At 40.8% G+C, this 20421-nt stretch overlaps 1 protein-coding gene across 1 annotated transcript in view; it reads left to right on the top strand.

Annotated features, from left to right (window-relative positions):
- Positions 1–20421, top strand: part of NYAP2 (neuronal tyrosine-phosphorylated phosphoinositide-3-kinase adaptor 2) — a gene marked incomplete at its 3' end in the record, with an annotated part of 132821 nt that overhangs the window by 98515 nt on the left and 13885 nt on the right. The window contains exons 5-6 of the mRNA XM_083868621.1: positions 1750–1959; positions 9848–9951. Coding sequence (XP_083724747.1) covers positions 1750–1959; positions 9848–9951 — 314 coding nt within the window. The remainder of the gene's footprint in view (positions 1–1749; positions 1960–9847; positions 9952–20421) is intronic.

The raw sequence follows: 20421 nt of genomic DNA, 5'->3' as shown, positions 1-20421 counted from the left end.
TAGAAGTTCATGGAAGAGTTTGAGTTTTGAAGGTCTTTGTCACATAAAATGTCACTGAATCCTATTTACAACTCCCAGCCTGGGGTGGTTTAATAATTTTCTCATGCAGTGTTACTATTTGAAGGCTGTGGTAAGATATTCTCAATATTAAATTTTACTATTAACCAACAGTAGTTAATGAAATACACTAATGATAACATCTTACACTGCATATCCAGTTAGATATTTTTACATGTTTCCTGTATGACATTTCATTGACAAAACCTCAGGCTGACTGTGTTGTTACTCATTAAGGTCATCTGCAAGCTGGAATGTCAAAGAACACAAAACAAGATGAGATTTTGTCACTGTTTTGGGTAGGTGGGGTCTCTACCTATCACAGATGTCCAACAGTGCATCTTCCCCTGTTCACTGTACCACAGGTAACAGTCTGTGGGGTATTGAGCCACAGGCAAATCAGAAGGATTTGAACATGGTCCTTTTCTGGGACTGTACCATCTGAGTGGTGATCCCTGATGAATAGTCCCAGTTCCTGGCCATGGGGGTGACTGGGAGAGGAGGTGGAAACTCAGACTGTCAGTCCTGCCCTGCCATTCAGCTTGGGCCCCTCAGGGAACTGCTGGCATCTCCTGGCATTTTCTCTTTGTTTAGCTCTCTCAAACCTTCCAAAGTCCCTCAAAGCCATTAAAAGTTTTTTAGATAGATCTCAAGGTAAGGTTGTTATCTCTATCAAATGTGGATTTCAATACTGTAGATGCCTACAGAAGTTAAGGTACATCAGGGGGTTGATTAATAGATCTGTGTGACTAGAACTGAGAGTATCATGTAAGGATCTCTTTGGGTTTGAGATATAGAATTCCAAACTGAGAACTGATTTTTTTTCAAAAGGAGGTAAACAGCAGCTTTGAATAATTGAGTGGCACAGTAATTAGCTCTTACAACTAAAGAGCAATCTAATGTTTTTCCTGTATCAAGTTTTCCATGTGAATTTTTCACAGCTACAGATGGGAAAGAGCAGGAATGAATTCTTTCTCCATGCATTGCTCAACCTGCAAGAAAAGAAATTATGGTCTTGGAAAAGAACAGAAAATCACCAGCCATGAAGAAAGCAGACATCACTGCTTCACTTGAAAAAATCATTCAACTGTGTTTTGAATTGCTCCTCTTTTCATCGACTCGTGGTGTTGCAAGCAGAAAGTAATTTTCTGACTCCAAGGATTTTCCAACCAAGTGCAGTTTCATTCCCTAAGTTATGGTGCTGGGCACACCCAAAATGGATTTGTGCTTTGTTGTTTCGTGGATTGTGCACTTTTATTGGAGCTTATGAGAAGCACTGATACGTTGCTTGCACAATATTGCCTTAGGAGAGAGCTTCCTTAGAAAGTGCCTGAAGAAGAACTTGTTCCTAGTGAAATGACAGCTGAAAAGATTTCAAGGACTTCTATAAATTGTTAATAAACCACAATTTGGTAGGGAACCATTTTCAAAATTATTTTCCTGGCATATAAAAGTTGTAACAGAAATGTTCCATTTTATCCATCTGCTGCATGGTGTGTGCTTTTAATAATTAAAATTGTATTGAAACCTATGTAAACTATAGGGGTTTGGCCCAGATGGTAAAACCATGCTATGAATTGCCCTTAAAGGATTTATGACTGATATGTATGGAGTATTTTGCAAAAGATTTTTGCATGATGTGGATGATTAGCAGTTACTCTATAGTGAAAAGTGTACTTGTGTATTTTGTAGAACCGCTAGATGAGCTGAAGATCAGAAGTCACAGCACTGAACCACTACCAAAGCTGGAAAACAAAGAGAGAGGACATCATGGGACAGCTTCCTCCAGGGAGCCAGGGAAAGCTCAGGAATGGGATGGAACGCCGGGCCCCCCTGTGGTGTCCAGCAGACTGGGGAGATCCTCTGTCAGCCCAACCATGCTGGCTGGAGGCAACAGCTCAGGTATGTCAAATAGCAGAGAAGGGAAGATCTAATGAATCTCCTTGTGAGATGAAGAATCTCTAAGGACACACAGGTGTAGGAAGCATCCAGATTCTTTAGACTTCCAAATATCTTCGAGACTTGGCCCTGCCCATTGGCTGCTGCACTAATAAACCTTGTGCTGTACTTGTGCTCTGTGCTGGAACAACTGAGATGGTGGCACAGAATAGAGGCATGTAAACGTGGTAGTCATCTACTTTAAAAGATGTAAAGGATTCCACCTGACATTGAAAAGGGACACCATGGCTAAGACACTCAGGATGGCACCTCAGGAAGAAGTTCATAAGTTCAGGTATCACATAAAGTAACAGAAATACGTTGTGCAAAAGCAAAGCTGTCTTACTGAGGGGCACAGTGACAGGACACAGGGAACCTTCACTTTCTGCTTGTACAGAAATTTCTAGAAAAGTGACTATGGATTTCAGAAGTCTTAGATTCACACTTATTCATTTTATTAATGAAAAATGTTTACATATTAAATAGTAAATTGCTATATACCATTTCATTATAATGCAGTCTTGTTTATAAATTGACAAAGAAAAATTGAACTGATAAATGAATAGACATCTATAAAGAGGTATCTATGGTCCTTGCATGAGCACTGTATTGGTACTTTTGAGATTTGGCAGCTCTCATAAAAGAGTAATTTCATTGCTTGTTAGTTGGACTATCAGAAATATCCACTTTAAGGACAGTTGGCATATCTATTCCTGAAGAGTCATGGTCACTGTTCAGTAAGTGTAAGAGCACAAATGAGCTGTTCAGACAAGAAATCATTCCTGCCTGAGAGATCTGCTGGGCAGTGAGTGGCAGCAGGGAGTGTTTAAACTGCTGAGTGAGCAGAGATGCTCACGCCTCACCCAGAACATTGCTTCCCTGTGTGATAATGGGACTCACCTTGTCCCTGAATTGCTGAAAATGACACCTGAAACTCAGTGTATAACTTGAAGAGTCTTTGCTGATGTGAAATGTCACTTGCAGCAATCATGTAGTCCAGATTTACTTGCTACAGACCCCCCAAACAGTCCTTACTGGTGCAACGTAAGTGACTTTTCTGCAAAACATGTCTCTAGTACAGATTTTATTTGGCGTTACTACCATTTCCTTACTTGTCTGTTCTCACAAAGTATCCTGGAAGGTGGGAATTTTCCAGATTAGCTCATAGCTTTTGGTAAAAATTCTGTTCCCAGTGTATTAGAGCATCATCTGTGCTAATGCAGGTTAAAGGATGGGTTTAAAGCTACCACATCAAAGTATTGGGACATCCAATAATTAGACTAAAGGTGTGTACCAACCTCTTCAGTTCTGCAAGATGACACTATGGAGCAGAGTAGTAAAGAAGTTAAAATTGAAGAGTAAGCTCTTAGGAAAATATAATACTGCTGTCCAATATTTCTGCAGCAGTTTTATTTCAAAGAGTTGGTTGATCTCCAAAAGCAGACAAAACATGTTGGCCTCAATCTCCATTTGGCATCAGCAAACTGTAATAGTTGTTGAATCATGCCTTGATTTAGTTAACTGACTTTGTCTTACATTGCTAGGACTGTCAAAGAAAAATTTTATTTTCTTGGCTGAATTTTGACTCCTTTCTATGATTAAAATCTGAGAGTTGATTGTAATTTTTCTTTCCCTTCAGATTTATGATATTTTATTTGATGAATATTGCTTCTCATCTGCCCTGAATATTTTTTCCCCTGTGTCTCTTGCTGTTGCCTGAGCAACATGTTTTACCTTTACTTGGAGCACTGCATTGAGAATGCTGTGCACAGTTCTCCTCAATGAACTTGTATATGAACTGTAACAGCTCATTCTCTGCAATTAAATTAAAACTGTAACAGAATGCAGGAAGAGAGATTTAATACTTTCATATGAATACAAATGCTTTCTGGAGTCAAGGAGATAAAGTAATTTTGCACTAGGAATTAGAACTTAGATTTGCCACAGGACTAAATAAAATCAAGGCAGTCCCCAGTACAGTCATCACTGCTGTTGCTCTCTTTGCAACATCATAGATGACTGAAAAAAAGACTACTTCTTTTTTGTGCAGACATGTCCTTGAAACACCACAGGTTGGTACCTGTCTCTTAGTTCACACTGGTACAGGCATTTATTAGGGCAATATTGGAGTACATTTTTTAAAAAAGGGTTGAATTTCTCAGCTGTAAAAGAGAAAGGATGTGAATGGACTTACCACATGTGCTCATCAGGCAGCTCTGCTCCAGCACAGATGAGTTGTGAACTGGGGTGACCTGGGCAAATACCCAAGTGAGAATACTGATTTTTGGTGGGTTCTCCCCAACTCTGAAACTGTTAGTAAGATCAGAGGGGGAATGAGCTATCTCCAAACAGAATCTTGAAATTTTCTGCCCATTTTGTTCAAAGAACCTGGGCTGTCAGCTGCACACAGCTATCACTGTCTCTAATGCCTGATTGTTCTGTGACAGACGGAATTTGTCAAGGGCACTTTCTGTTTCTTGGCATCCTATAATTTCTTATGGAAAGCAGTGTGATTTGGGGGCATGCTGACTTTTAGGAAAGTCGGTGCAATTATAAAGAACAGCCAAACACAATCTGTAACACAGAATATGTATAACTTCACTCCAGGAGACTTGAAGAGTATTTTCTGGAATGTTGCTGCTTTTTTCCTCACTGCAACGAAGAAGCATTTTGCATTGCCACCTGCTGCTGGAGACAGGCACTGCCTTGCCTTTTAATTCTCAGAAACTGTTGTATCCTGGTTTTGAATTGCCACCAGCTTGTCACTCAGCCACCCATAAATATTCCATCTGAAAACATCGTAGGTAATTCAGGAAGGGAGTAAATGCCCCCCCTTCATTGGGGTTACTGGCCATCATTGTCGATTTCCAAAAGTAATGAATATTTTTAGTTCATCTATTTGGGAGTTGGGCAAAGCCTGGGAAGCCCAAGGCACAAGACACATCCATTGGTGTAAGAAAGGAATAGCAGCCAAAACCCAGATCTTGCCAGCAAGGTCTGCTTCACACAAAGATGACTTAGTAGTCCCACAAAGCCTGACATTTTCTTCTCCCAGGCAGTATCACTGTGCTCCTAAACCCACAAGGATTCTCCACATGAAGGCAATTTAATGTTGGGGTTTTACGTTACTGCCCAGTGAGGCCCACGCCTTGCCTGCACTGGCCATTCCTGTGGTCATTCATGTTCTCTGCTCACAAGCTCCTCCTGAGCAGTGCCTGTCACTATAATAAAATGAGCAGTACTGGGAACGGCACATTGAGGGCATCCTGCCAATGCCCGTGGTCCTGCTGTGTGACCTCCAGGATGTGGGATCACATGGATTCTGGATGGGGTAAAAATATTGCCTGGGTGTAAGGAGAGCACACAAAAAACTGAAAAAAGATACGAAACGCTTACTTGTATTTCAAAGAAGCCAGGAAATAGCAAACAAACACAGCCAAATCCTACAACCCAGAAATAGTTTACAAAGAAAATAAACACCCATATTTCAGGATACAAAGTAACACTAACAGCTTTTCCCTTTGGGCAAAATATCCACTAAACTTAAACAGAGAGTTCCTTTTCAGACATGATTTTTCTCATTACCTGACTTGGGTTTGAGACTTGCTAAACTTCTGACCTATGGACATCTGTTAACACTGAGTTCCATAGGTTCAGTGCTCTCCTTGTGAAAATTGTTCAGTTTGATGTGCTGCTGTGATATTTTAGCACTAATTGGCTTCTGCCAATAGCAAAGTACTCAATGCTTTTTTTAGATAACAGAATACTATATAGGTTTTTGCACCCTATTTGTTCCATAATTTCAAGTTACATTTCAGCTTACTCATCTCTTTTTAGGCCAGTATGAAGATACTTGGTATGATGTATTTTTCTTCTATTTCTTCTCTTCTTTTTTTTTTTTTTTTTTTTTTTTTTTTCATGTGATTGCTCTAAGGCTGTCACATTGCCTTGTTGAATTCAAAACGCATTTCTTGGCAGCAAATAAGCAATATTTCTCTTTTCATGTGCAAAGAAGAGACTGTGACAGGATAAGAAGCTTCTCCAATGTGAGTGACAGCCAGAGTATTTTTTCGAATTAAGATTAGGATGGGCAGAATGAAGGCTTCCTTGGATCAATAAAGGACTCTTCCCATTAAGATCCAAAAATAAAAATCATGAAGAGTCGTTGTACTTCTAGAGAATATAGAAAGCCATAGCACACTATGGTGGTACTTTGGTATAAAACTGATTGAAAATATTTACATAAAATCGTGTGGCATTTTAGCACTGTGCTTTATTGAGGAAAATCCTACAACACCCTGTGTCCCAAATGCAATCAGCCAAGCCTCTACATCTTTAGTCATGATGACAGCCCTTGCAGTTTTGGAAAACAAGCCATTAGACACATAATTAAATGCAGAACTTTAAGGCAATCCTATTTGTGTTTGGAAAACCTGTATTTCTGTGTTGCACAGTCTCTCCTAAAATTCTCATCCTTAATGCTGCCCTTTGGGACTGACTGCTTGCCTGTTTCCCTGTGTAATCCTTCTGGTGCTGTCAAGAGTGAGTTTAAACCCGAGAGTGAAGTGATGTTTGGGCCATTGCAGCTGATTTTGTGTGGGGTTTTGCTCAGTGTGAGGGGGCTGTGGTCCCACCCCACTGTGTGAGTGTTGTGGCCACTGTGGGTGCCACAAGGGGGGACTGAGGCTCCCTGGCCCACCGTGCCCTCCCAGCACTACTCTGCCCCTGCCTCCCAGGGATCTGCAGTGCTTTTTTCATATCTTGCCACTGTGAGAGATGCCATGTTTGAAGCTGTGCAAAATAATACCACTTAAATGCCAAATACACCAACTGAATTTTAAGACCTTTTTTTTTTTTGCCATAACATTTCACACCTTTCTGGCTTCCCCCAAGAATCTGCTGAGTTCAGACCTCATGCTCCCCACTGAACGCAAGGGGCATCCCTAGAGGCTGTTCACATCCCCTGGCCCACAGAGCCTTCCCCATGTGCCTGTCAGGACTCAGCTCCACACCAGGAATTACTGTCACTAAGAGGACTTCTCAAGAAGTCCAAGACTGTTCATTACAGATGTTAATACTGAGCTGTCTCAGTATCATCCATGAGAGATAAACATGAATTTCTAAACACTAGAAACCATCCCTGATATTTGGTTCTCCCTTTAAGATTCTTGGCATTAAATAGGAAAATCCAGATAGCCCCAGTACAATGAATAAGCTGCTCATAGCTGAAAAATAATATCCTGCAAAATACAGTGAGTTGTGCAGCACTTAAAGAACAGACTATGTATGGAATATTTTTCCTCCACAGTGGTGTGCTGTTACTCAGACCACTAATTACAGTAGAATACAGTATTTATTTGGTCTAAAAAATATTGCCACTGGGACACAAAATCTAAATGGAGCCATGTCTGAAGCACCTTTTGGTGAGGATCGCCATGGAAATCACAATAGTTTCCTTAATACTGTAACATATATTACAGGGAGATAAAGGAACTAATACTTCATCTGTGTGTGATAGGTTTTATTTCTTTGATGCCAGATGAAAGGAGTCTCTTTGGCAAGGAAATGGTAATCTCTTGTTGTTGCACATAGTTCCAAATTGGAAATTATGACACTTCTTTCTGCTTTCCTGAAGCAAAGAAAATAATTCAGAAGCATAGTCAGACAGTGTCTTGGAGTTTTTTATGTGCTGAGTGTCTGATTCTGCTTGTCACAGCAGAAACAGATTCTCTACTTAGCAGTAGAGAAAAACAACTGAAAAAAAACCAAACTCTTGTCCTTTCTGAAACCCCAGCAAAATTCCAGGAGATGTGAGATGAGGTATAATAATGAGATCCATTATTATATCTATATTACTGAAAGGAACAGTCAGAAATCTGGCACACAGACAGTGTGAAATCAGAACAAAAACAAATCTAATCAACCTTCAGAGTAGCTGCCCAAGTCCAAAAAAAGCAAACCAGCAGACTATGTACAAAAGCAAGGTTATAGAGGAGGCCAGTCTGCTCCTTTCTGTGTGCCTGTGGCTGTGTTGACTCATGGTGTGTTTACAGACTGACTAGGAGAGAGTGAATTGAATAATGCATTCAGTGAACAGCATAAATATTTTTGCTGCTCAGCCAGCTGGATGTTAACTAACCTATTAATATTTAGTTGATGAATATTCACCCATACAGATGCTTTCATTGGTCTAAGTGCTCCAACATAAGTGGATAGCTCTTCTCCACGCCCTATTGAATTCTGAAATATCTGAGGAAAATAAGCTTTCAAGGTGACAGTGAGAAAGCATCAGTGAAAGTGGAAGAATCCATTTCAGCCTGTGGCTGGAATGTAGAGTAATGTGCCAGCTGTCCTCAAGTTCCCAAGGTGTGCCAAGTGACTTTAAGGACATGCTGGTGATAGGCATCTTCTGCCTTTCAAGCCTGACCAGTGGCCAATGGTGATACCAGAGATCCACACAGGAAATAGAGAAATCAGTGTAAAACAGACACAGAGAAAGCAGCCATGTAAATGAGGCACAAGAAAATAAATTTCAGACAGGCACAGGCAAAAGACATGCTTCAGAGGCAATCGTGCTAAACCACAACTGCACGAGGCATAGGTCCTTCCTTCTTCTTGAAAACATGGAATTGAATAGGAGGAATTCTGCAAACCTTATTAAATAAACCTTAAAATTCTTTAAATTGTAATGAAGCATGGTATTGCAATTACTTGTTATTCATGGTAAAGCAGCACTGTCAGTGTGAAAAGTGAGACTCTCTTATTCTACCAAATCTGTCTGGTGAGTCCAAATGTTTTCAGTGTTTGCCCACTAAATAGAAAAAGCAGGTGCAGGGTTGAGAAGGTTTATGAAACATGAGGAGAACAAACACACTGATCTGAGCAGAGCCATAAGGCTGAGAGGTGCTTCCTCAGCCACATAAAGGAAATGTAAGGACAAAAAAATTTCTTGGGCAGAAACAGGCAGATCCTTTTTTCGGGAAAAGACAATTTCCTCCAGACCAGCTGAATGCTGGGGTAGCACATGGGTGTCAGCATGGCTTAGATATAAAAACCTTTGTCCAGGCATCCTGAACTTTATGGTCACCTCATGTCAGTGTGTACAATAGTAACCTGTGCTGGAAATCAATGGGGAGCCTTCTCAGAAACTATTCCATATAAAACAGCAGAAGGAAAATCAAATAACTGTCATTTCTGTGCAGTTCTCTGAAGTAGAGCTTTCTCTCAAGGCAAACTTTGCTTCTTTTATCACCTTGATTCTGGACAACTGACTTTGCCACTGGCAATGTTTTGATTTGTCTCTTCTTCCTACTTTATGTCTCTCAAATCATTGCCACTGACATGAGATTCCCAAGTATTTTTGGTGTCATTCCAAATCCCCAAGTGTGACAGTATCTTCACCACTTTTACATATTGCTTCCTTTATTTTCTGGCATTTCATGCTTTCCTTCATCACAGTCAATCTTTGGGCTGCCGTGTACCTCAGCTCTGGGATGGAGAGTTGAAACCAGAAGCCTCTGTAACTCCCTTATAATCACTGTGGATTATAAGAAAAGATGTTGGAGAGCAGGGGAGTGGGGAAACAAGAATGCTTATTTTGTATTCTCCCTGTCTGCTGTTTTATGCTCTATACTTCAGAGATGCTGGAGCAAAGAGGCAGAACACAGCATGAGTCCTGTCTGAATCCCCCTTCCGGTCTCAACTTCTGCTCATGAGTCAGCCAAATGTCCAAGACTTTAACTCATTACCAAGGCTGGAGTCTCCATTTCAAGGGAATCCTGGATCAGTGTTTCAGCTTGCTGCAGCAGTACCCTCTCCTGCTCACTGGTGTTTCTGCTCTCACCCATTTCAGAGTCGAAATCGAGTTGCCGGTTGGGCCGTTCTGCGTCCACGTCGGGAGTGCCTCCTGCGTCTGTGGCGCCGCTCCGGCAGCCCAGCGACCTCCAGCCGAGCCAGGTACCATCCTTAGCCCATCGGGAATGACTCCATGTGCTGCAACATGCCAAATGTTCCCACCTCTCTGTCTGTCATTTGTTACAGTAAATGATGTTTTTGGTTTGTGTCTTTATTTTCTGTGCGTGTTGCGTGCATCTGTGTGTGCGCATCTCTCATTGGCAACGAAATTCCACTGGCCACAGCCAGCAGAATTTTCTTTGCTCTTTAATTCCTTGTATCTTTTTCTGTCTTCATTCTGTAATATAAATGTAGTAAAGCTGTACTGTATGAACTGGATGGGTTTTTTATTTTTTCATGTTTTCTGTACTTTTTTACTGTCTTAAAATTTATCAAACTTTGATAAATTTAACCTCTGTTTTTATGTAAATTTCTTTTGACTGTCTTGTCTAGAGCACTTACACCAATGTTGTCAATGACTTGTACATACTTGACTTCTTCCCAGTTGTACTTTAATATTTGTGCCAGTCTCACATCTGGTTGGAGCTTAATGCATGATTGTATTACACTGTGATTTATCACTGTCCTGAAAACTGCTCTTACAGCAAGTGATTTTGTTTAGTTGAGGCAGCTAGACCCTCTTCAGCTATAGACCATGTAATGCTTACAGGACTATTAAATAGTCCACTGTAGTTATATTTATTGTACATTGATAAGAATCAAAAAAAACAAAAATCAAAGGAGCAACGTCTTTTTTCTTAAACAGAGATACTTTTTTTGCCCTCATCAGAAACAAAACTGCCATATAGGAAAAAATGAAAGTGTTTGGGTTTGGCAAATTTCTCCAATAGAGAGAAAATGGAAAAGAAATAAAGACATGGGAAACCTATACTTATACTTTATTTTATATGCTAATGCTGATGTTGTAACATTTTGTTGCACAGACCTGTATTATTAGTTTGACAGAACTAGCTGAGAGTAGCAATTGAAGGAAGAGGTTTTGCTTAAACATCATGTGAATGGCTTCTGTCAAAGCACTGTGGCACTGCATCACTGGTGTGTATGTGTGGAGTGTATGTGCACAAGGAGACAGGAACACATGGATTTATGTGCACATGCATATATGTATGCACACACAGGCACCTGTACTTTGATGGAGAATTTTTGACTGGCTTTCAGGGAGTTAGGGCCCTAAATCCTATTGAATGTCACTGAGGTTTGAGTGGAAATCTCCCTGAGGACTGCTTTGCAATAATCACATATTTGTGTTTTTTGTATCTTGGTGAGTTGCTCCAATAATGCCTTGACCAAAGCAAAGACCACAAGAGTAAGGTTGATTTACTCACTCCCAAAAGCGAGGAACATGTTAGGAAGGTTATATTTGGATAGCCAAGTCTGTACAGGTTACAGTTCTGTAACCTGTGTGAATTGATATGATTGTATTACTTCTGAGCACTGCCAGAGATGAAGACTGAGAGAACCCTGCACATTTCTAAAGCATATTTTACATAAGCAAATCAAATCCATAATGGAGATTCAAAATGACAGCCCATTTAAATAACACATCAAGTGTTCCTTCATCTAAGGAAGAAATTAGGGTAATTGTACTTCCAGAGGTTTTCAGTGTCCCAGTGTTCATTCAGTATATATTTTTGATTAAATGGGTCTTACAGCACTCATGATGCTTTGCTGTTTACTCAGTGGCAAAGGCACCTTGGGTGTTTTGAAGGGATTTTAGCCTGTCAGTTTATACTAAGAACTAAACAATAAGCCTTGAAAGCAGAAGCTGATGTGATAGAAGAGATAATGAGCCTCTTAGAAGCTGTGGCCAGGGTTCACTGAAACTGTGGAGGGAAAAATCCACCTCAATTCATACAGAAGAAAGGAACAAAGATGATAAGAGGAATTTTCAAGTGACTGTAGGAGGGTGATCTTGTTAATTGAATAATGTATGGTACGGTCATGACTTCATGAAAAACAAGAAAAACTAGTACACGCTTTCTCTCTCTAAGTCTTCCCTTCCAGCTGACAATCTCTTACTGTCCATCTACTACATTGCCATTTACTATGATAGCATAATTTTTAAAGGTGTGGATTTGACCCTGATTTCAGAGGAATGACAGGAGTCTTATCTCCACAGCAGATACGAACATTGATTGTTCTTTCAATGCCTATTCTCTCTTAATGTGCAAATAACGGATGGCTGGTAAAATGTGTTTCCAACAGCTGGGCTGTTAGCCCATTCTCAGTCTGCTGGATTGTGGCATACAGGGTATCTGTTTTTGTGTGCTGTGGCTATTGATTGTATTGATACTGCTTTCCTTAACATCATAATGAGCAGTTAGACTTTCCAAAAGATTAGAAGACGTATTGTGTTATCCACTTCTTTGTTGATCATATGAGCACAGCTAACATTCAAACAGGAATATAAGATCTGGGAAAGATTACTGTTAATTGGTTTTCTCAAATCTTCATGGATCCCAGACTAATGGCTTTCAAAATGCTTTATTTGGAAAAAAGACAAATCTGCAACTGAATTCTCAAACCCCACCATTTGTAATACAATTGTTCAAAGAAGTGGTGACTATGCTTAGTAATTAAAAATAGATCTGATCTAAGGACAACTATATTCTCATTCCAATCATATATGAGATAATTATGTAACTATCGTCATTTAACTCCCCTATGCCTTATTTTCTTATTTCTTGTTTGCTTATTGATGTAGGAATTGTGATGATTAATCAGTTAGTATTCACAGAATATATCTACGGAATAGATATATTCATGGGAAGCAGTAGAGGGATCACCTAAAAACAAGAAGAAAGGACTTATAGGCAGAGATTATTATGTGGCTTGTCTCTGGTGGAGAACACTAAAAATTCTGTACTGTAGTGGCAACCAGGATTTACCAACATGCTAAGGCAGACTGAGAGCCTGCCTTAGTTCTGGGAAATGGTGAGGCCATTTGGAAAGAGATGGTTGCAGGAAGCAACCTTGGATGAAGTCATGAACTGTCTCAATTTAAACTGAAAGATAAACATAAGTTTATCCTGAAACTGAAGTTATTGATTGCAAAAGGACAAAGTTTAAGAAATTAAAGAACTAGCAGAAGAAGTCAGGTGGAGGGCTTGGAACTGTAATAATGGCAGAAGCATAGAATATTTTTGAGCTACAAAAGTGGCACATAGCTGTATTTTCTAAATGCATATCTAAATAAAAATGTCCTACAGAGAGGGGCGTAAGTAGCAGAGGAGTATTGTAGATAGAATGTATTGTCTTGTAAAGAAAGGAAAGAAAGAAAGAAGGAAATCTTAAACATGCAGAAGCAGGCCATCAAGTGATGAAAGATCAACCAGCAGGGAAGATGACCAGACTGTCTGAACAGGGTTTTTGCTGGGACTCAGGAAAATAGAGAGTTTATGAAAGTTGGAAGAAGAAACAGGCAACTCAGGAGGACAAGGGTGTCATGAGGTTATGGAGGAAGAAAATTAGAAGGGCCAAATTCTGACTAGCACTTAATCTGTCTACTGTCATAAAAGACAATAAGAAATGTTTCTATAAATACATTATCAGCAAAAGGAAGTCTACAGAGAATGTCCATCTTATTTTTGGATGGTGGAGAGAACATAACAAAAGGTGAAGAAAAAGCTGAGGTATTTAATGCCTTCTTTGCCTCAGTCTTCAATACTGAGATCAGCTGTTCTTCAGGTATCAGCCCCCTGAGCTGGAAGATGGACACAGGGAACAGAATGAAACCCCCATAATCCACAGGGAAATGGTCAGTGACCTGCTTGAACACTTAGACACACACAGTAGGATATTCTGTGTTTATATCAGGAAAAAATTCTTCACTGAAAGAGTTGTCAAGCAACAGAACAGGCTGCCCAGTGGAAGAGTCCATTCTACCATCCTTGGAGGTATTTAAAAGACATGTAGATGTGGCACCTGGGGACATGGTTTAATAGAGGGCTTTTAGTGCTAGGTTAAAGGCATTTTTCAGCCTAAGTGATTCTCATTCTATAAAGGTACAACAAAAAGCTTACAGGGAATGGAGAAATGCAGAGAGCAAAGTGAGTTATATCTTAGAGAAAAGAAGTGTGTGATTAACATTAGAGATAGTAAAAGTCCATCTGTATTTGGCCTTTATATGGAAATGAAAACAAGTAACTGTCTTTTGTAGCCAACTAAGTGGACAGAGAACAGTAGAATTTAACCACTTTGTGAGATTTATAAAGAACAATAAACAAGTTCCACAGATGCCCCAGTAAATAACTCCTCACCCATTTTGCTGGAGCCTCTATGCTGGTGCCTGAGACTTGTGCAGCAGGCATGGTCAAGGGTTTCACCCTGCAGTGCTAAATGCTCAGCCCTGCCATGGGACAGCTGCAGTGAACAAAACTGTGCACTAGTGTAAAGCAAGCAGGATTTGGAGTCACAGGTATCACTGCTATGCAACGATGTTTCCCTGCCATCCTGTCGCTCTCTGCATTTTCACCGCAGGGTAACAAAGGATTCCATTCCATCGATGAGCTCAGATATCCCTGTGGCACACAGGGTATGTGTGCACTGAGCATGTTTGTCACAAAAGAAGGAAACGTTCCAAGCAGACTGTGGAAGTCCCTCTACTGGAGAGCAGAACATCTTGCATCCAGAGTTTTGATGTATGTAAAATCCTCTCTGTCTCACTGCCATGCCTGAAGACTGAAACAGTCTTCAGCACAGAAAAACCCCACTGATTTTCATTTTAAGAAAAAAAGAGACCATATAAACACATTGGGATTTTTTTTTTCTGTGAATGAACTCTGCAAAGTGAGATTTGTTTTCACTAATTTGTAGATAGTGATTGGAAAATCCCGTGTACTAGGCTGCATAGCAGCACAGTAGTGCATGTTTTTAAGATCCATGATCTGAAGAAAAATACACTCTTTGAAAACAAAATTACTGATAGCTAGAGTTTCATATTTTAGCTTTCCTGCAAAGCAGAGCCTATTTTTAGATAGATTTCCACAAAATTGTGTTCCTTATCTGCAAATAAGCAGCCTCTCTTCATGCTGCCTGTTAGTTTCTTGCTTTCCAGTGGCCAGATAGCACTGTCCTTTCCCGTTGCCTCCTCAAGGTATGTTATCTTAACCCTGAGGGTTTGTATGCCTCATAAGGTTTGGTGTCTTGTTGTGGGGAGGACCAGACAGTGATATCTAGCTCCAATTTAAGCAAGGAAAGAAGATTTAAACTTTACAGAGATGATCAAAGTAAAATCCAGAAGCCATGCTGAGATTAGAGGAAATAACTCAGAGGAGGGAATGAAGATACATGGACAGTTATGAATTAAGGAGTCTCAATGTGCACTGAAGGCATGAAGAAAAAGCTAGAAAATATACCAGCATTAACACTGAAACTTTTTGTGGCCTATTTTAGAAAAATTGCAGCTCAGTTCATTACTTGCCTGGTATCTTCCTGAGCCCTCTGCAAGCTGAGGCAGCCTTTTACTTTCCCCACAATGACCACATTGGTAAACACAATAAAAGGCACAACATGGAGAAACTAACCATTACCCTCCAAAATTCAGGACAGTTCTTATTTTATGATTTCTATGAATATTATATAGCAAAGGGGAAAGGCCTTTGTGGACTGTGATGGAGTGGACTTGATCATTGTCTTGCACCAGAAGAAGTGAATCCATCAATAGTTTATTTGAGAATGTGTCTTTGATAGGCAAGAATTTTAGATACAAGTTGACTCCTTAATTTCATATCTAGGTAGAAAAATAAAAAGACTTGGAGAATAACCATGTGCTGCCTGGGGCTGGCAGGGTGAGGGAGCTGCAGTCCAGACATGGAAATCCAAGGTTCACAGAGCTGGGAAGCAGAGACCAGGAGTTTTCCAGCTGTTTTCCAACATAGCAGTGTAGGTAGGGAAGTAAGAAGCAGATTTGCTACTTTGAATATGCAGCTTGGGGGGGGGGCGTTTGTCTTTGTGTTCTTGTCCCCTTGGCCTAGGACAGGGGTAGTGTGCACCAGGGTGTGAGAACAGGGATGGGAGAGAAGCCCCTTGGGTCCATGCCAGAGGCAGCCTGGGTGAAAATGCACTTTAGCAACTGTTCAAGATGGACAGTTTGCCTAATCCAATAGGAGTAGAAAAAGCTTTATTTACCCCAGTGCTGGAGAGGCAAAGCAGGGTGCTGCTGAGGTTTGATCCCCATCCCACTGAGGGTAGGTGGGCTCAGCTCTGGGCTGAGGGGAGTTGAGCCTAGAACACCCCACTCAGCCGGCCCATCCCACATCCCACATCCTGCATCCCACATCCCACATCCCGCATCCCACATCCCACATCCCACATCCCACATCCCACATCCCACATCCCGCATCCCACATCCCACATCCCGCATCCCGCATCCCGCATCCCGCATCCCGCATCCCGCATCCTGCATCTGCAGGGGAAGATGGGGCTTCACTGGGGCCACCCCACCTGCTCCTGCCCTGCCTCGGAGGGAAGAAGGGAAGGAGAGAAGGAGAAGGCTTGCTTCAGCCTCACCTGTTAAATCCTCCACACAACAATTTAGATAATATTTATTTAAGACCCAGTATTTAGATGCTAACTGATATGCAACCAAAATGCATGCAAAATAATAATAATAAAAAAATCTAACATTAAAACTGATGTGAGACTTTCAGGGTGACTATTGTTTAACTTTGTACTTCAGCTGAAAAATTCCAAACACCTATTCTAATTGTTCCATTTTAAAACAAAATCATGATGGAAGGGAAGTTCCACAGAGAAGCTGAGACATATTTTAGCTGCTTTTCATATGCATGAGTAGAGCAATACCTTGCGGTTTAAGCACAGTAAAAGCTCATTGTAAAAAAATACACTTTTTTTTACAATTATTTAAAGGAATAATTTAGAATTTAATTTTTTCAAGTATTAAGTACTCTTCAGCAACACAGCTACACGTTTGTCTCATGCCTAAGTTCACTCTGTATTGAGTGATTACAGCCCAGCTTGTAATATCTCTAGCTTTAGTTGTGAATACAAAACATATTATAGTCTTTGTATGCCTTGTAAGCATTGTGGTCACCCTGTAATTAATGAATGCAGGGAATGTAAATTGTTACCATTATGGCTATAATTATTTTTGAAGGCACCTAGACAAAGTACTTCCCCCATGAATTGACATTATCATGCTTTAGTTGGCAAATGTGCATCTGAAAGTGAATACTCTGTGAGCATAAACAAAGCATCTGTGCTCTCCTATTATTCTCAGCTTAAAGTTGCCAATTTTTCCCAGCAGTAGTGCACAAGAGTTCAAAGAGTCAGCAAACACCCTGCAGTTGTGGGGCACAGTAGCAGAGCTGGGTTCCTGATTCTGCAGTTAACGAATTCTACTGCTGAGAAATGAGCACCTATAAATCAAGATCCACTGTTCCGTATCTGATCACGGCAGTCTTTTTTTTTAGCTTCCATAATATGAAAGAAATACAGTCATTGCAGGTAGATGGAGAACTCTGTGGACTGAAGTAGTCCTTCATCCAATTTGATTACTTGGGAAATGGTAGTAAAAAATATAAATTGTGCTAGCGAGAGAGTTTGTGTGTGTTACACAGCACAGACCCATGTCAGCACTCAGTACTGTCAATCTGTGCTACATGCACTCCTTGATGAATCTCAACCTAGAACTAACACCAGACTCTAGTGATTCTGCTGTTTTGGCTCTTATCATGCACAAGGATTTGCAAAGAAAGAATCAACTTCTGTCATCCTTGCCCTCTGGACCAAAAGGGAAAATGATCCCTGTGGGCTGCTGGTTAAAGATCTCAGGGGACATGCAGTCCTAGTTTTCTATTCAAAGGGAATATCAAACTACTGTGCTAATTGCCACTCATAATTTTCTCTGCCCCTCTTTCCTCCTCTAATTTTCTAAAGTTCTGAAAGTCTATTGTGTATTTTGGACATAGAATAGCAAAACATATGAAACAATTTACAGGATAGTGGCAATCCTTTTCCTCCCCCTTTGTGTAGTATATATGCCAAGTATTCCTCTTGAGCCAGTGCAATGCCTCTGAGATGTCTGTCTCTGTGCTCCTGGAGCCAAGGTTATGGTTGCTCCTTTTTGTTACTTGATCTTTTCCTTCATCCAAAATATATGTCCACAGTGTGGGAACAGCCCCATGCTGCTCACTCTGTAATCAGTGCCCCATGGGGCTTTGGTCTGGACTTTCTATACACTATTTATTACTTCGGATGGTAGCTTCTATTCTTGCCTGAGAAGATATTCACTTAAAGGAACTTAATTACTCCTTATGCTTTGCCATCACATTTAATAAGGCTTGGGATTGTCAGTGGATCAAAAACCTGCTTAATGTTGGCCAATAGGATCTACCACAATATTGATTGTGGTGGTGTCCAAGAGTCGTAGGTATTTGTTGGTAGACAATATGCATGGAAAAAAGGCTGTTCCTGCCCCAAGGATTTATAAGTTCAGTGTAATAGAGAGAAAGTAAGAGGCTGCATATGGGAGTAGATTGGTAAGGGTATAACTCACAGGAATTGCTTAAGGTTTGGGTTTTGTGAAAATAGAAAGTGCAAAAACTATTTGGGGTGCAATCTACTGTGACAGCAATTTTACATAGTTTTATGTGTCACTGATACAATGAAATGCATTTGAATGCCTAAAAGTGGAAAACCAGGTATATTTTACTCAGAACACTTTACAAATTATGTCTCTCTTTCAAATGGCCCTGTCATGGAGAAATCTTTAGTGTCTGTGTAGGCAAAGAGAAAGGAATGTAGGCATAGACTGAATCTAATGGATGCTGGTTTTGCAAATGGCTGGGAGAGAGGAAATCCTCTGGGTCCTACCTGGGAGGATGGACAGGCATGGAAGAACCCACAACAGGCTACAGAGAGAAGCCATGGGACAGGCATTTCACTTATGGGACAGGGGCCAATTTTACCTTGAGATAATGTTTGGATTTGACCAGTGTGTGTGGCCTGGGTGTATTTAAAAACATGAATCTAGAGCCATAGGATTTTACTTTCTTGTTCAGACTGAATGTACATAAGAGTCAGGGATCAGTCACCCTGACTGCCACCACCTTGAAAGAAGTGCCGGGACACGAGGCATGAACTGTGTCCTGCGGTCTCACACAGCCCTCTGGGGACTTGGCACTGCTAAGAATCTGTAGGATTTGGGATTTACGTGAGTTGTGCCTTTCTAAAGTGCAGTAGAGCCCTGTGCCCACGAGAGGGAGCGGTCGGATTACTTTCTGCAGTTCCGGGTTTTTCCTGCGAAGACAAATCCTTTGCACACATGAAGGCAAAATTCTGCTGTCGACAGTCCAGCCAAATATGCTGTCAACATTTTGGATGAGAGCAACAACAAGAATGTTAATGCTTTGGAGTAGGCTCCACATTGCATTGTGTTGAGTTTCAGCTTGAATGTGGACTTACATAATCAGTGCACGGGTCCAGAGCAGTGCAAATGGTTTCTAAATATACAAATTGCAAATAGAGAATGCTTATTTAAAAAGTAAAATTAAAACAACAAAAACAAAAAAATAGAAGAAAATTAAAACCTCGAAGTAGATGGAATTATCACATCCAACATCCCTCACCTCCAAGGCACACCTGACAGTTTGGCATGAGAAGCAAATGTGTCATTTGCTGCAGTGTCTTTTTGCTGGCAGACAAGCCTGCTGCTGCTGTCCCAACATCTTTTCTTCATCATTCAGCTGTGTTGGTCATGCAGCAGAAGCAGGCCAGTGCATTGCTTTGCCAGGACTCTGGTTTAAGTGTGGCCCCACACAGCCAAAGCAGCCTCTGCCCCACAGCATGGGGGACAGCAGGCACAGGTGGCTCTGAGCCTGCACTGCTGTCACTGTAGGTGCCAAGCCCCAACATGGCTTTGGTGACTCTCCCTCTCCATATGGGTCATAGCACGGGGTTTAGGCACAAAATATATGAGGGGGAGGAAGTAATGGGTGAAAGCATTCTACACCATACATATTAGCTGTAGAAAAAGTAATACCACAGCAAGAGGGTGTCAGATGTGGGAACAGAGTGACTGATGTGAGCACCACACCTGGTCTGTCATCCTGCCTTCCCCTCGAGTGCCAATGTGGCTGCCACTATTTCAGGTGTGATGGAAGAGAGGAGAAGAAAAAGTATTCCATTCCTTTACCCTGATATCTTATTCTTGCACAAACTTTGCAAGCTTGTCAGCAGAGAACAGAAAGAGCTGAGCTTGGTGACAGAAATTGTTGAAACCTTTCAAATGCAATGATATTCTGACAAAGGATGAAATAACACAGCATTTATGAGGTTTTCACTTTCATGCTCAGCATTTTTTTACTGTCCTTACTTAGTTGTTTCTAAGATTGAGAGTTACAGTTTCTTGAACAGGCACAGGACAGACATGAGAAGATTTCACCTGTGTGGCTCAGAGGTTTCAGGGGGTTGCTATGTTGTGCCTGGTTTTGATAGAATCGAGATGGTGTATTTCAACATTTTGAAAGACAGTCAGCTCAACAGAGAGAT

This window comes from Zosterops lateralis (genome assembly GCF_965231275.1).
Source record: "Zosterops lateralis genome assembly, chromosome: 10".
In the NCBI taxonomy this organism is placed as follows: domain Eukaryota; kingdom Metazoa; phylum Chordata; class Aves; order Passeriformes; family Zosteropidae; genus Zosterops; species Zosterops lateralis.
The sequence above is the reverse complement of the archived record's forward strand: the minus strand, read 5'-3'. Positions and strand labels throughout refer to the sequence as shown.